Raw genomic sequence first — 14,827 nt, 5'->3', positions numbered from 1 at the left:
AGTAGACAGTATGAGGAAAATAAAGCTTTTTTTTTAACATTACAGCATGTAAACATGTTCTAGTAGAAACACAAAATACAAGTATGAACCTGAAAATGAGCATGATATGGGACCTTTAAACAACACATGGTTGGTGGGTAGGATATAAGGAATAGGGTGAAAAGATGTTACACACTCTTTATATATATATATATATATATATATATACTTTATTTCAAAGGTTCAATACAGTAGATTCATATATATGTTCAGATTTTTCATTACAATTCTGCAAATATATTTTATATTATAAAAATGATAATAAAATTAAAATAAAATAAATTATATTACAATTTTTTTTTTTTTTTTAAACAATCGTGGTCTGTTAAACAACTGGAATAAATTTGAAATGTCTAAACAATTTAATAGTTTTAGTTTATTGTTACACACTCCTGTATGGACAGTAGGTGGCGGTATGCTGCACCATTAAGCTGTTTGCGACCGGACAACTAACCGAGCGTAGAAGAAGAAATAGAGGCAGCTGATTGGTTGAGCCGGTGAGGCGTCGTTTGAATGCCAGTTGCATGTTGTTGTTGTGTTGTGGTGACTTTCTGCTCTGCTCTACTCTACTCTACTCGGCACATTTCATTCAGTTTCCAGCAGGATTTTACCAATAATTGAATTCGGGAAAATTGTTCAACTCCACAGGTATGTTAACAATGACTTTTCTCAGGTTAGGAACGTTTTTAAAAGAGTGAGATAACGTCGTAAACTATTTAAACTAGCACCAAAAGTTAGCCTAGCATTAAAGTGACTTAGGAGCTAATGCTATTCATATTTCATCAGAGCTGTTTGATCAGAGTGATTGACAGCTGTTCATGCACTATTGTCAGGATATAGTGAGCGTTTTTATAAAAATAACTTTTTTTTAAATCATATTTGCTCCATTTCTACATACTTTTATGTAAATGAGATTCAGTGTATGAAAACAGTGCACATATTTGTATTTTAAATTATTTATATATATTTTTTTCCCTCCTGTCTTTTTATCTCTAGCATTTCTTTTTTTGGAAATAGCATCCCTTTCTTTCTTTTAAATATTTAAAAAATAATTATGTCTGTTTGTAAATGGTAATACAGATGTCTTTAGGTGGGTTCCTTTTACAAGTTTATTTATGTTACTGTATATCTCTTCTCTTATGTTTTATTTTATGCACAAATAAAGAACTAAATTAGATTAGATTTCCTTTATTGTCATTGCACAGGTACTATACAACGAAATTTGTGTTTGCAACTGCAGCTTTAACTCAGCTCAACATAAAAACCCCTAGATATACACATCATATAAAGGTTAGACTGGTAATAGTGGTGTTTCTGGGCTGATGGGTCCAGAAAGCTTCCATTGAATTGCTCAGTGGTACAGGGAGCTTGAGCCTCTCTAATAATAATAATAATAATAATACTCTTTATTTGTATAGCACCTTTCTAAGCATAGTTGCAAAGTGCTTGCACAGATACAATGAAATACAGACAAAATAAAAACAACAATAAACTAACAAAACATAAAGACCAAATAATGAGAAAACTAAAACCTGTAACCAGTGGTATAAATACATATGCCAAAAGAGGACAATATAAGGTGTGGAAAAAGGTGCACCAAGCTGTTGCCTTACGGAGTCTCTAGGGCCTAAAGCCTCAAGGTCCCTGTGCTTTGGCTGATATGACATTTGAACTCCCCATGGAGGGTGTAGGTATGCATTTGGGAGAGGGATGACTTGAGTACAACAACAACTAGTGAGAACATCTAGTCTAAATCATCATTGGTATCTGTATTTTTTAGGTACAACCAGCAAATGAGAAGAATTAACAGAATAATAAAGTATCCATCTCCTATAAAAAAGATGACTGGAAGGTTTGTTCTTTGATTGATTAAGCATGTAATGTTCTCAATCTTTCACAGTTAGACCGTGGCTGCAGTGTTTGTCCTCCAGTGGTCCTGACCTCTGTGTTGGACTATGAGGCGTCATGATGAATCTGCCAGCCGCAGGAAGGGGAAGACCCCTCAACGTCGTCCCCCGCAGGAAGCCCCAGGGACCTCCGGTTCGACAGGCCGGTCCCCAAGACGGAGTGGAGAATCAAGTGAGGGGCTATCACAAGCTATCACTATCACTGCATTTATCAAAACTAAATATCAGTCAAATTTTGAAAAACAAGGCAGGTCATGGACATATTTTTAAATAGTAGTTTAGCTAACTGAACTAGTACTTAAAAACCTGTCCATACTTCATAAACTAAAACTATTTTACCCCATAAAAAATATGTTTGTCAAGTAATGTCCTCATTCCTTTAGTAAACTTTATTTTTATCCAGGGATGCAAACAACTTGCTTTCCGGCAAATGTTGTGTGTCACAGATTATCTGTTTCATGCACTACTGTCAGGATGTAGTGACTGTTTTTTAAAAATACGTTTTTATCATGAACATGCGGACAAGAGGAGTCGGGGATCGAACCACCAACCTTGTGTTTAGGACGACCCGTCACCGCCGCCCCTCTTTTTTTAACTTAAACACTCAAACACTCTGTATCTGTTTTCTAGGGAGGCCCCCAGGTTCTCCTAAGAAGAGAAGGTTTCGACCAGGGACGAGGGCCTTAATGGAGATTCGCAAGTTCCAGAAGAGCACCGATCTTCTGCTCAGGAAGGGACCCTTCTCTCGCCTGGTGAGTCTAACTGCTGCAAGCCATGAGGAGAGTATGAAAGCTGTACCGTCCTGGCTAAATTTGAATTTCTTACAATCTGAAGTGCAGTTTACGATCAGAAACATTAAACCACAATCTAATACAGATTTTAAGTTTCAGGAGCAGGAATATAACAGGGTTTATATGCAGTTTTGCTAATTAATTGAATTACATAATTTCCAGTCATTGTTTGGGAATGTACGCAAAAAGCATATTTATCTGCTGCTGCATGTTTTTCCTCTCACCTGTGTGGCTGCAGTCTTGGTTGATTAAATCTTGGTTCCATGTCTTGGTTCAGGTTCGAGAGGTGTGCCAGAGTTTTTCCAGTGAAGCTCTCCGGTGGCAGGTCTTCGCTCTTCTGGCCCTGCAGGAGGTAAGCGGTCGCCTCCACCACCAAGCTAACATGCTGTCATTCGTAGCAGTGCAAATGCTTCAGGGGACAAATGTAGTATACTTCCTAGTCAGTATACTCAAAACACTCCAGACACAATTCAGATTGAGGATTTCACTCAAGGACAAACGTATGAATAAGGTTGCCTGTGTTGAACATATTGTCATTTGGTGTCACTCCTCTGGTTTAAATGAGATCATTCGACATTCATAAAACACCGTTTAAGGAGCCGTTCAGATGTTGCGTCTAAAAACGCGTGGAAAACACCAGCCGTGCTGCTGTCGCACCTGCCGTTACTAAGCAACCAAAACCTGCGTGCTGCGATGATGATGAAGTTTTGGTAATTTAGCAGTAAGCCTCACTGACTAAACTAAACTCAGTCAAAACAAAGATAAATGGGTTTTTAACACCGTCAATCCCTCTATAGTAGCTTTACTGCTCGATGTGTCTGAGTCAGTCTGGCTGACCTTTCGTCCTCGGTCAGAAAGGTTGAAGCAAGTCAAATAGTCTGTGAGACAGATCATAAAGCTCTGGGTAGTCCTGCACTAAAATGATTCACTTCTATATAGTTACAGAATAAAGAATAAAGCTATTTGCTGGTTGTGATTGGTTGTTCATCGTCACATGACATGCGGTGCACGCTGCAGCGTTCCAAAAGTTGAAAAACGTGGCATGCAAAGTTGAGAAATACAGGACTGAGAGCATTTCTATTGCCTCTGAACGGCTCTCAACATAGCAACAGCAAGCCTGGCGGCTCATAGCTAACGGTATACTAACTGACTCATAAAAACTCTTAATCTTAAGTCCTAGATCATGAACCCGTGATTGTACGTTGGCTTATTTTTAGTAGGAACTAACAGCCACTTTCTAAACACACCGAGTCAACCAATAAACGAGCTAAAGCAAATAAGCACATTTCTTTGATTTAACATCACTGGTTTCCTTCCTCTTTCTCCTCCAAGGCTGCAGAGGCGTTTCTCGTCATGCTATTCTCAGACGCCAACCTGTGTGCCATCCACGCCAAGCGGGTCACGATATTCCCCCGTGACATTCAGCTGGCCAGGAGGATCCGCGGGGTGGATAACCTATAAAAACACACTGTTACATACTTTCTTCAGTCTGTTCTGATATTATGAAGCTGCGTTAAATCTGTTTTAAACGTTTTCTGATTTTGTGCTGCATTTTTTTAAATTTGGGTTTGTAAATTCTTGGGTAAAGAAAACATTTGTCATCATTTGCCTCGGCAGATCATCACCGGTTTTATAAGAAGTTCAAATTCAGGTCCTCTGAGTGTGCTTCAAGTCTCTTTTAACAGTCGGACTGTTATTCGTATCAAGCAGCTGTATTTTTATACATTGTTGAATATTTAACTTTACATAACAGATATACTGTGTTAATGTGATCTCTGTGTTGTATTGATTTTTATATGTTATTAATGTGTACATACTGTTCCCCATTCAAGTCAATTTATATTGTTAATAAACAGCAAAATGTTTTTTTATTACGTATCTGATGTCTTCATTTAGCGTGTGAAAACTTTAGACAGTAACCTTAGATGTCAGTCTTCATACACAAAAAATATAAAATATGTCCATAAAAGGACAACAGAGATGAAACAAAACCAACATAAAATTAAAAATAAAAAGACCAGGCGAGTGTATGACAATAATTTCACTTAAAAACTTTAAAGATATTGCATACAGTCAAAAATTGTTGACAGATATATAATTCCATTTCTTTCATAAATACAAAGAAATTAGTCTTTATTTTGGTAAATTTACACTTTTAAAAGAATTAAAATTAAATTAAAAAGAAAAAAATGCATTACTGTCTTTGTCACTGTAATCGTAGCAACCAAATATAATATATCTATAGTACAGTGCAAAATCTGAGAAAATGTTAACAAGTATAAAATTATTGACATCTTTCCACAATTAACATGTAAATTTACAGGATCAGAATAATGAGAGCAAGTTTCAGGATGTGTGACAGACACAAAGATTAGCCAATAGCCTTTCGTCTAGTTGAGCGTCACCGCCATCCTAAGCATTTGATTGGATGACTAACTTCCGGTTGCTAACTAATGCCGCGTTCAAGTCATATCCGATTTTTCGACTTTCAGACGTGTAAATAGCGTTCATGACAACATGCAAGTCGTAATTAAAGAACATGTTGAAGGAATAATGCTAATGTCAATGCGCAGTATTTTAATCCTCACATTAACCAACGTTTTATTCCTCACACGATGAACTCTGTAATCATACAACTGTGTTGATGGCGTGAACGCTCGCAAGGCATTAATCTCCCATCCATCCCATATGACTGTGATGTTGGCTTTTTTAAAGTTTTCTTTCTTTCTTTATTTGTTTATTTATTTGTTTATTTATTTATTTATTTTTTATTTATTATTATTTTTTCTTTCTTTAAGTTATTTTTCTCTCCATTTTGTTTTATCCATATTTCATTTTATTTTATTTTGTTATAAGGAAAAGGAAGAAAGAAAAAAAATGGAAAAAATTAAATATATATATATATATTTCATTTTTTTCTTTTTATATATTATATATATATATATATATAATATATATATTCTTTACTTTTTTTTCTTTCTTTCTTCCCTTTCCTCATAACAAAATAAAATAAAATGAAATATGGATAAAACAAAATGGAGAAAAATAAATTACAGAAAGAAAAAAAAATTATAAATAAATAAAAATAAATAAATAAACAAATAAAGAAAGAAAGAAAGAAAGAAAGAAAGAAAACTTTATGATCCATGATCCATGATCCAAGATCCATGATCCATGATCCAAGATCCATGATCCATGATCCAAGATCCATGATCCAAGATCCAAGATCCAAGATCCAAGATCCATGATCCAAGATCCAAGATCCAAGATCCAAGATCCAAGATCCATGATCCATGATCCAAGATCCAAGATCCAAGATCCAAGATCCATGATCCAAGATCCAAGATCCATGATCCAAGATCCAAGATCCAAGATCCAAGATCCATGATCCATGATCCAAGATCCAAGATCCAAGATCCAAGATCCATGATCCAAGATCCAAGATCCAAGATCCATGCTGCCTGAGCTATCAAACCAGGCACACGAATTTACGAGTTTACGATGTGACTGTGAACGCAGCATAAACAACAGACTCCGTCTACTTCCTGGTGGAGGACTTCTCCATCTCTTTAAGCTTCTTTTCTGTAGCTAATGTAAAGCTAATATAAAGCTACTGTAAAGCTGGGGATCCACTGGGTTGGACATGTGGATGTAATGTTATCTTGCTGCTCTTATGGCTTTTGAAGCTGCTTGCTCTGAGATAAAGTCGGGATGTTTACAGCCAACATGGAAACAAAACGAGTGGATATCCCCTCCGGAGTGCTGGACGACCTCTGCAGGTAACGTTACACGCTTAAAGCATCGCAGTTTGTTTGGTCAAACGCATTTAAGTGCAATCATAATAAACTGTGACTTTACTGTATTTTGTGGAAAGCATTAAAGACCAAAACTAGCACCTCTTACTGCGGAGTAGTTGCTGTTAGCTCAAGTACAAACAAACAAAGGTGTCTTACCAGAAATCAGACTAAAATAAACATACAAATGAATAAACCATAAGATTAAGGCTATCCCAAAGTAACTTCAAGCTATCAAGTAATAGGCAACGCAGCTACAACTTGTTTAGGTTCAATAAAACTACAATTGCTTTATGTTTACGCAAAAAAAAAACAGCTAGGTTTAGGCACTAAAACTACAACTTCTTTAGGTTTAGGCAACAAGACTACAACTTCTTTAGGTTTAGACAATGAAACTACAACTTCTTTAGGTTTAGGCAACAAAACTACAACTTCATTAGATAAGGCACTACAACTACAACTCCTTTAGGTTTAGGCAACAAAACTACAACTTCTTCAGGTTTAGGCAATAAAAACCCAGCTAGGTTTAGGCAACAAATAAAGGAAATAAAACCCCAACTTCTTTAGGTTTAGACAACACAACTATAACTTCTTTAGGTTTAGGCAACAAAACTACAACTTCATTAGATAAGGCACTACAACTACAACTTCTTTAGGTTTAGACAATGAAACTACAACTTCTTTAGGTTTAGACAATAAAACTACAACTTCTTTAGGTTTAGACAATGAAACTACAACTTCTTTAGGTTTAGACAATGAAACTACAACTTCTTTAGGTGTAGTCAACAACTACAACTTCTTTAGGTTTAGGCAACAAAACTACAACTTCTTTAGGTTTAAGCAACACAACTACAACTTCTTTAGGTTTAGGCAATAAAACTACAACTTCTTTAGGTTTAGGCAATAAAACTACAACTTCTTTAGGTTTAGGCATCAAAACTACAACTTCTTTAGGTTTAGGCAACAAAACTATAACTTCTTTAGGTTTAGGCACAAAAAAAAACGTTGGTTAAGTTTAGGGAAAAACAGTGTTTTGGGTTAAAATAACTACGAATGTTGTCCCCAACCTCCACCCCTTTTGGAGTTTCACACTGTCTCTATACTACCCTACCCTGACCCCACCTCTCCTGTTTTTCTCCAGCCGGTTCATCCTGCACATCCCCAGTGAGGAGAGGGACAACGCTATCCGGGTGTGCTTCCAGATCGAGCTGGCCCACTGGTTCTACCTGGACTTCTGCATGCAGAACACTCCAGGAGCTCCTCATTGTGGGATAAGAGACTTTGCCAAAGCTGATATCCTTACATGTGAATGATGACGTTAAATTACCCTATCATTATTTTATCCATGTTTTGCATTTGTTAATTCATTTATATTCATATCCACTGTACTGCACTGCACATATTACAAAGCACAAACCTTTAAATACATTTCTTTTACCTCAGATATTTGTTGTAATAACCACTAAAAAGAAATGATCAGTGATTAAAACATCAGCAGTTTGGTTATCTTGGCAAGTTCCAGAGCAAGTAGCCAAATGTGTTGCTCATGTTAGACGTTATTTTCCTTGACTGCTGCGAACTGTTCCATCACTGTCCTTTTCTGTTGCCTCATGGAGAGGATGTTCAGAAAATCCTCGAACAGTGGAAGGAGTACAAGATGGGTGTACCTACTTTTGGAGCAATCATTCTAGATGAATCACTAGAAAACGTGAGTTTTTGTTTCCACACTCATACCCTGCAGCGATACCTGACATAGCCTTTATAAAGTCATTTAAAGCATACCTCTGGTTTATTACAACTTGGCTGACACCAGTGTACATCTAGTGCTGTTGAGTAAAACCACAACACGTGCTGCAGCTAACTGGTGCACCTTTTCTCTTCAGGCACTGCTCGTTCAGGGCTACCTTGCAAAGTCCGGCTGGGGTTTTCCAAAAGGCAAAGTTAACGAGGATGAAGCTCCTCATGACTGTGCAGTTCGTGAAGTGAGTCTCGTGTTTCTTTGCTGTTCAACTTTGACCAACTGCAAGCATTAAAATCCTTGTATAATTAATGCTTTGCAGCGCTTTATAGTTGAATATATTATGTGTTTTCCAGGTGATGGAGGAGACGGGCTTTGACATCAAGAATCGCATCTGCAAAGACGGGTACATCGAGCAGAAAATCACTGACCAGGTGGTGCGGCTCTACATCATACCAGGAGTGTCAAAGGATACCAAGTTCTACCCCAAAACGAGGAAAGAAATCAGGGTAGGAATTCCTTTTTTTTTTTTACACATTTTACTCATCACATTGATTCCCAGGTTTCTGTAGCATTTAAAAAATCTTGTTCTTTTCTTGTAGAACATTGAATGGTTTCCTATCGAGAAGCTGCCGTGTCACAGGAATGACATGACCCCAAAGTCTAAACTTGGACTCGCCCCCAACAGGTTTTTCATGGCCATCCCATTCATAAGGTGCGTGTGTAGAAGGTCGCATCTAGGCGTGGGCAGTATCTGTTTTGTCATGCCTTCATACCTTTCTGACATTTCACCGGGGTGTACTATACCTCTGAAGCTCACTATATAATGTGTTGTATCTCATGTCTTTCGTCTAAAATAACAATCTGTGGCTGCCTCAATGTTGTTGTATGTTTTGAAAACTGTGATTTAGTTTCATTCTAGTAATTGACTGGTATTGATGGCACACTTCCTGCTCCACCTGTACAGGCCGCTGAGAGAATGGATCAGCAAGCTGAAAGGCGAGTCAACAGACAGCGATGAGGACTTTGCAAACAACGGCAACACTCCAGGCAAACCTTCAGACAATGCTCGGTAAAGACACTTCATCAGTCCTCAGTAGAACTTCTCAGATAAAAGTCAGCTGTCAAAAAACAGCCAGAGGTCTCACAGATAATGATCGCCTATTTTAAAATTATGTATTTGAATATTTTTACATACTGGGGTCACTAAACAGTCTTGGAGTTACATAAATTGGGTATCACTGTAAAGCTGGGACTCTTGTGGATCCAATGAGCCCAACTGTATTCATGTGTAATGATGTAAGTCCCCATAGTAGCCATTTCATTGTAGTGAGACCATTTTTTTAAAACTTGACCTCATTGTATAAAATGACCTTGTGGTGACCTCTAGGATAATCACAGCCTCATGAAACTTTACAGCCACAAACTAGAGACCTAGAGCATTCAGAGGATGGATGGCTTCACTACCTAGATTGACAATAAGGGGGTTTCTGAGCAGTTTCTAGAACAGAAGTGCTCAACATCCAATCGCCGAAATCTCAAAATGTAAAAAGTTTTTGATACCAAATCACAACATGGCTTTTTCTTTGGTGTTCCTCAAGGTCTTGGTGTCTTAATGTGGTATTTTGGAGGCATTATTAATAATTTTTATCAATTCTGGAGTGATAAAAAATTTAGCACCAAATCTGTGTAACAAATGGTATCAACCCAACAATTGCTGCAACAACTTGATGGTCATCATGTACTTCTGTCATAATGTTCTAAGCCCTTATGCTATTTCACTATTTATTTTAATGCATTCATTCATTCATTTTATTGCTTATTAAAGACTAGAACAACTTGACACACAGTGCTGAGCTGCATCTCAAATTAATCTTCAGGTTCCCAGCTTTCAGATGATGTACACCACATTTATGTGACATCTACTGTTGACTGTTTATCTCCCACTGAACATCCCCTGTCTCCCACCCCCCTACCCCTCTAAAAAAATGAAGACGGTTTGATAAGGGGTTTGAGCGGGAAACTCTTGCATTTTTGCTTTCTAGCTGCCACTGGAGGCTCTGTCTTTTCAACATTCACACAATGTGAAGAATGGTCAATTTAGAGTATCCATTGAGATTTGCACATCCAGTTTGAAAACAATAAAAGTGCAGAGGCAGGTTTTGCTAATTCGTTATTGATAAGAATAACAAACAATAATTGGTCTGAAGAGCTGGAGAGCTGGTAGTGATATTTCCTGAATCCAGTGTTGTCCATCTTGTAAAATAGAAAACATTCACTTCATTTTTTTCTTCCATGTTTTAGGTCAAAATCTCGCCGCCTCACAGGTACTGATGCATTTCCGGTAGACGTCTGGACAAAAGCCAAGCAGCAGAAGACTCTGGGCCCGCTGAGCCAGTATGAGCTCAACCAGGTTAGAAAAGACTCCGCTACGGTTAACCATGATGCAACAGCAGCATTTTACATGTTATTACTCATGTTTGCTAGACTGTGGAAAACAATGGTTGAATTATTCCAGTGGCGGCTGGTGACTCAAAACATTGGGGAGGACAGGAGGAAAACCAACCCACGACATCATGTTATTTTACACTAGTTTGCTACTTATCTCTACTTTCTTTCTTTATTAAACAAAAGAACATAATTCACATTCAGTTCACTGCTTCCTGGTGGTAAATTTAGAAGTTTCAACATTATATTATGGGTTGATGAGAGCCGCCGTAACACACCATTAGTTTTGGTTGTTGTGAGACGTCTGACGGGAACTTGTAAGAACGTCTTATTTTGGGTTAAAGGTCCCATATCGTGCTCATTTTCAGGTTCATACTTGTATTTTGTGTTTCTATTAGAACATGTTTACATGCTGTAATGGTAAAAAAAAAACTTTATTTTCCTCATACTGATCGCTTAACAGTATTTATATAGCACTTAAAAAAAATATATAAAAAGACATGGAAATCTCACTTTTTACAATATGGGACCTTTAAGTGCAGGTTTAGCCTGCTTTACTGATAAAGCCCTTCGAGATGTGAAATCAAATCTGAGACTCTACATCACAGTTACCTCATAACTTGTGTTCTTCTTTGCTCTGTAGAACCCAAATTTGAAAGGCAATGGAAAGAAAGTTCAGGACTCGTCTCATGTGAAGAAAGGAGCAAATGACAACGGAGCCAACAACCAACAGGCGAAAACCATATTAGTAAGTGCAAAACCATATTTGTTTCAGATTGCAGTTTTTAAGTTTAGAGACCACGTGTGATTCTACGTCAAACGTCGTGCCAGTTATCAGTCAAAAAGTGAAATCGACATTTCTTCTGACTTCTTTGCCATTGTATCTTAGACCAGTTTTAAAGCCCCTGGCCCTGTATGTAGAATTAGAAAAATTATCAACTTTGGATTGGTGCTGCTCTGTACGTGACGGTTTAATTACAAGTTTTGCACTCTTGTACAATTTCTACAGAAAGACGATAAAAGACTTCAACCCAGAAGACTGCAAGACAGTTTTGAGAGAGGTATGGTTTGTTACAGTTTCAATACCGTGAAGAAGACGGTAATGTCAAAACGTTGGTAAATTATTGATTTCTATTTAATAGATTTATTTTTTATTAGCAAAAGGCTTATTTTACAAGTCAATTCCATCGTGTATCAACATTTCTTTTTGTTTTTAAAACAAATATTGAAACCAGAAAAATAAAATAACATAAGAAATTAATAATTTTTAAAAAATGTGATAATAATATATTATTGATAATGAATCTATCCTAGTATCAAATAAACTTTAACCACATAATAATAATAATTATAATTATTATTATTATTATTATTATTATTATTATTATAATGAGTAAATTATATAAGATTAAATGAAATAAATATAAGAAACATTCAAAGTAATGATTGAAACAATAAATAAAATAATAATAATAGAAAAATACATGTTAAAACAAATATTACATATTGAATCAAATTTATATAAATAATAAACACACATATCTAGTGCACATACATAAATCTGAATGCGTCCAGAAAGGGCATATTAAATCGAATGTATGGACAACCGGGTTACAAATCTATCTTTCAAAATATTTTCAGCACTTCCAAAGATTAAAAGCTAACATCCCCCACAAATGAAACCTGTAAATGAGCTTTTCTTTTCACAGATGTGACTCCCCTCGGCTCTAACAGTCACCAGACAGTCCACAGCAGAGACTCTGAGCACCTGTGGTCCTCCAAGGCTTTCCTCAATTTCAAATTTGACAGAGACGCCATCATGAAATGTTTTGACTACTGACCGTGCCTCTCCCGTAACGGCATCAAAACTAAGAGAGCCTCGGAGACTTTTTACCTGATCGTCTGGGCTGGATGTTACTGAACATTTGTCATTGAACAAATCCAACAAGCTTCACCGGAGTAGTTTGCCTTTGCTGCCTAACTTTTCAGACCTTATAAAAATGATGGTAACCAATCTGTCCAAGGCAGAATTCCAACTTTAGTTTTTACTTCTTTAAATACCTAAATTCATGATTCAATCTGCAATAGACAACATACAGACCATAAGGAAAGGACTGCTCAGGTTAACCATTAAACTGGGAATACACTGTACGATTTTTAGCCCGTTTCCGTCCCCGAATTTTGAGCCACACGACTCATTTTAGAGTCGGACCAAATTTCAGCTTCGTCGGGCGTCGTTTGCCATGCAGTGTACAGGGAGGACCGAGAACCGATGAACTCCTCCCGACCGGCCGTCAGACAGTCGGATGATTTTCTGACATTTTGGTCAGCCGACTACAGCCTCTCACACAGTTGAAGCAGAGCAGATTCCCCATAGTCAGTGCCTTTTTTCTACTCTTTTTACAGTAATCAGAGCGCAGCTTTGGCTTTACATCGCAAACGATCTACTCGTACAGACGGAGTTATACAACAACATTTCTAAAATCGTACACTGTATGCCCAGCTTTAGTCTTTTAAAGGCAGAAGATCAAACGTTTTGAGAACATAATGGATTTTAAGCACATATGAGGTGACAGTGAAATGTAAAAAAAAAAGAAATTCAGCTGTGATATCTTAGTGAATTTGGCCAGTTGAATTTATCATGTTATATACTGATTTTAAGATGTAATAATAATTTAGGTTTAGGTTAATTTCCTCCATTCAATGCTGAAGAAGAAAGGTGGGTATTAATAGTGTTATTGGCTTTATGTATTTACAGTGTTATTGGCTTTGTTACCAAAATTTTATCCAGGAATGTAGAATTGAATGGAATATTGACTTGGGAAAGGGAAGAACAAGTGGTGTTCGCAATTTCGTCTTTGCAAGTTGAATCTCATTTAATTCATATATAAAAGTTCACAAAAGAAGGTCCAAGGCACTCTTCTAGCAAAAAGTTAACAAGCCGTTAATCAGACGGCTATTTCATTGTGAAACACTAAAAACATAGACAATGCTGTCACATTATGAGATGGGTTACAACCCACGCGTATCGGCACAAACAACCTGAGATGATTGCAAACACCTGAGCAAGAAGCCGATTGTAATTTTTTTAGTATTTCACAATGAAATATCCATCTGATTAAAGGCCCTTTGTGAACTCGTTGTTGTATGGGATTCCGTGGCTGCCAGACTAATGAAATCATGACATCAAATTGATGTTTGGAAATCCATAATTAAGGCCAGAAAAATTATGAATTAAAATGAAAATTACATTCCCAAATAATTTTCAGTGTACTCCGCAGTATATCACTGATATAATGACATAATGATAATAATTGAATGAATGAAATCAGTTATTTCATACTGTAAAAGGAACATTTCAATTTGATTACATAGTTTAATTTGAATATTTTGAGCCACAGACTTCCATACATTGTTGTTGTTATTTTCCTCACAGTGACCCACATCCTACTTGTGTTTGTCTTGTTGTTTTCAGCAGTTCTGTCCTGCAGACTGCAGCGTTTACAGGTTTAAATTCATGTTGAGATTTCGTCGTCGACCAGAAGTTCTCAATCATATTCTTCATGATCCGTTAGTTCGCTGCTTTAGTGTTTGGTTGGTCCTTAAAAACTTGCCGACTCTTGCCGTGGCATTATGGAGGATCATTGCGTTAGACTACTGTGAACATAAGTTATTCTCTCACAAAGGGGCCACGTTAAGGGGTTTCTAGCCACTAGAGATGAAAACATAAGCAAAGACAATTTTCATAGAAGTTTTAGAAGTCTTTAATGTTCAACAACACAGTATAACTATTTATATGTCTCAAGGTAATATCATAATACATGTGAAATGACAAAATCTGGATGCGAGATCTCTTTGTGTCATTGTCACCGGGGTTTCTTTTGTTATTGATTGTACAGATGGTGATCTCCTTTGGCTTCAATGGTGTTTTGACTTCAAATGTGAATATTAATAAAGTCTGTTTTTTTCACTCGTGGCTGTTGACATGATTTATAAATATGCACTATATCAAACATTTTAAAGTTTCTTTCTCCTGGAGAAAGGCTCACATTCTGAGACTAATAGTACATTGATTGTATCCTTAGTCTTGTAGGTTTGTAAATGTGTTTT

The 14,827-nt window shown here is 36.8% G+C and overlaps 2 protein-coding genes across 2 annotated transcripts; both read left to right on the top strand.

The window, feature by feature from the left end:
* Positions 1 to 567: 567 nt before the first annotated feature.
* On the top strand, positions 568 to 4,608 carry cenpa (histone H3-like centromeric protein A). The gene is made up of 5 exons (XM_074618029.1): positions 568 to 687; positions 1,940 to 2,118; positions 2,577 to 2,698; positions 3,015 to 3,089; positions 4,070 to 4,608. The coding sequence occupies exons 2-5, from the start codon at positions 1,995 to 1,997 to the stop codon at positions 4,196 to 4,198; spliced, it is 450 nt and encodes a 149-aa protein (XP_074474130.1). The 5' UTR covers positions 568 to 687; positions 1,940 to 1,994; the 3' UTR covers positions 4,199 to 4,608.
* Positions 4,609 to 6,266: 1,658 nt separating this feature from the next.
* dcp2 (decapping mRNA 2) lies at positions 6,267 to 14,687 on the top strand. Its single transcript, XM_074618385.1, has 11 exons — positions 6,267 to 6,516; positions 7,673 to 7,824; positions 8,112 to 8,239; positions 8,415 to 8,513; positions 8,626 to 8,778; positions 8,872 to 8,984; positions 9,237 to 9,341; positions 10,574 to 10,682; positions 11,361 to 11,465; positions 11,727 to 11,778; positions 12,427 to 14,687. The coding sequence occupies exons 1-11, from the start codon at positions 6,449 to 6,451 to the stop codon at positions 12,555 to 12,557; spliced, it is 1,215 nt and encodes a 404-aa protein (XP_074474486.1). The 5' UTR covers positions 6,267 to 6,448; the 3' UTR covers positions 12,558 to 14,687.
* The last annotated feature ends 140 nt before the right edge of the window (positions 14,688 to 14,827 follow it).

This window comes from Sebastes fasciatus, chromosome 19, assembly GCF_043250625.1.
Source record: "Sebastes fasciatus isolate fSebFas1 chromosome 19, fSebFas1.pri, whole genome shotgun sequence".
Lineage (NCBI taxonomy): Eukaryota > Metazoa > Chordata > Actinopteri > Perciformes > Sebastidae > Sebastes > Sebastes fasciatus.
The sequence above is the reverse complement of the archived record's forward strand: the minus strand, read 5'-3'. Positions and strand labels throughout refer to the sequence as shown.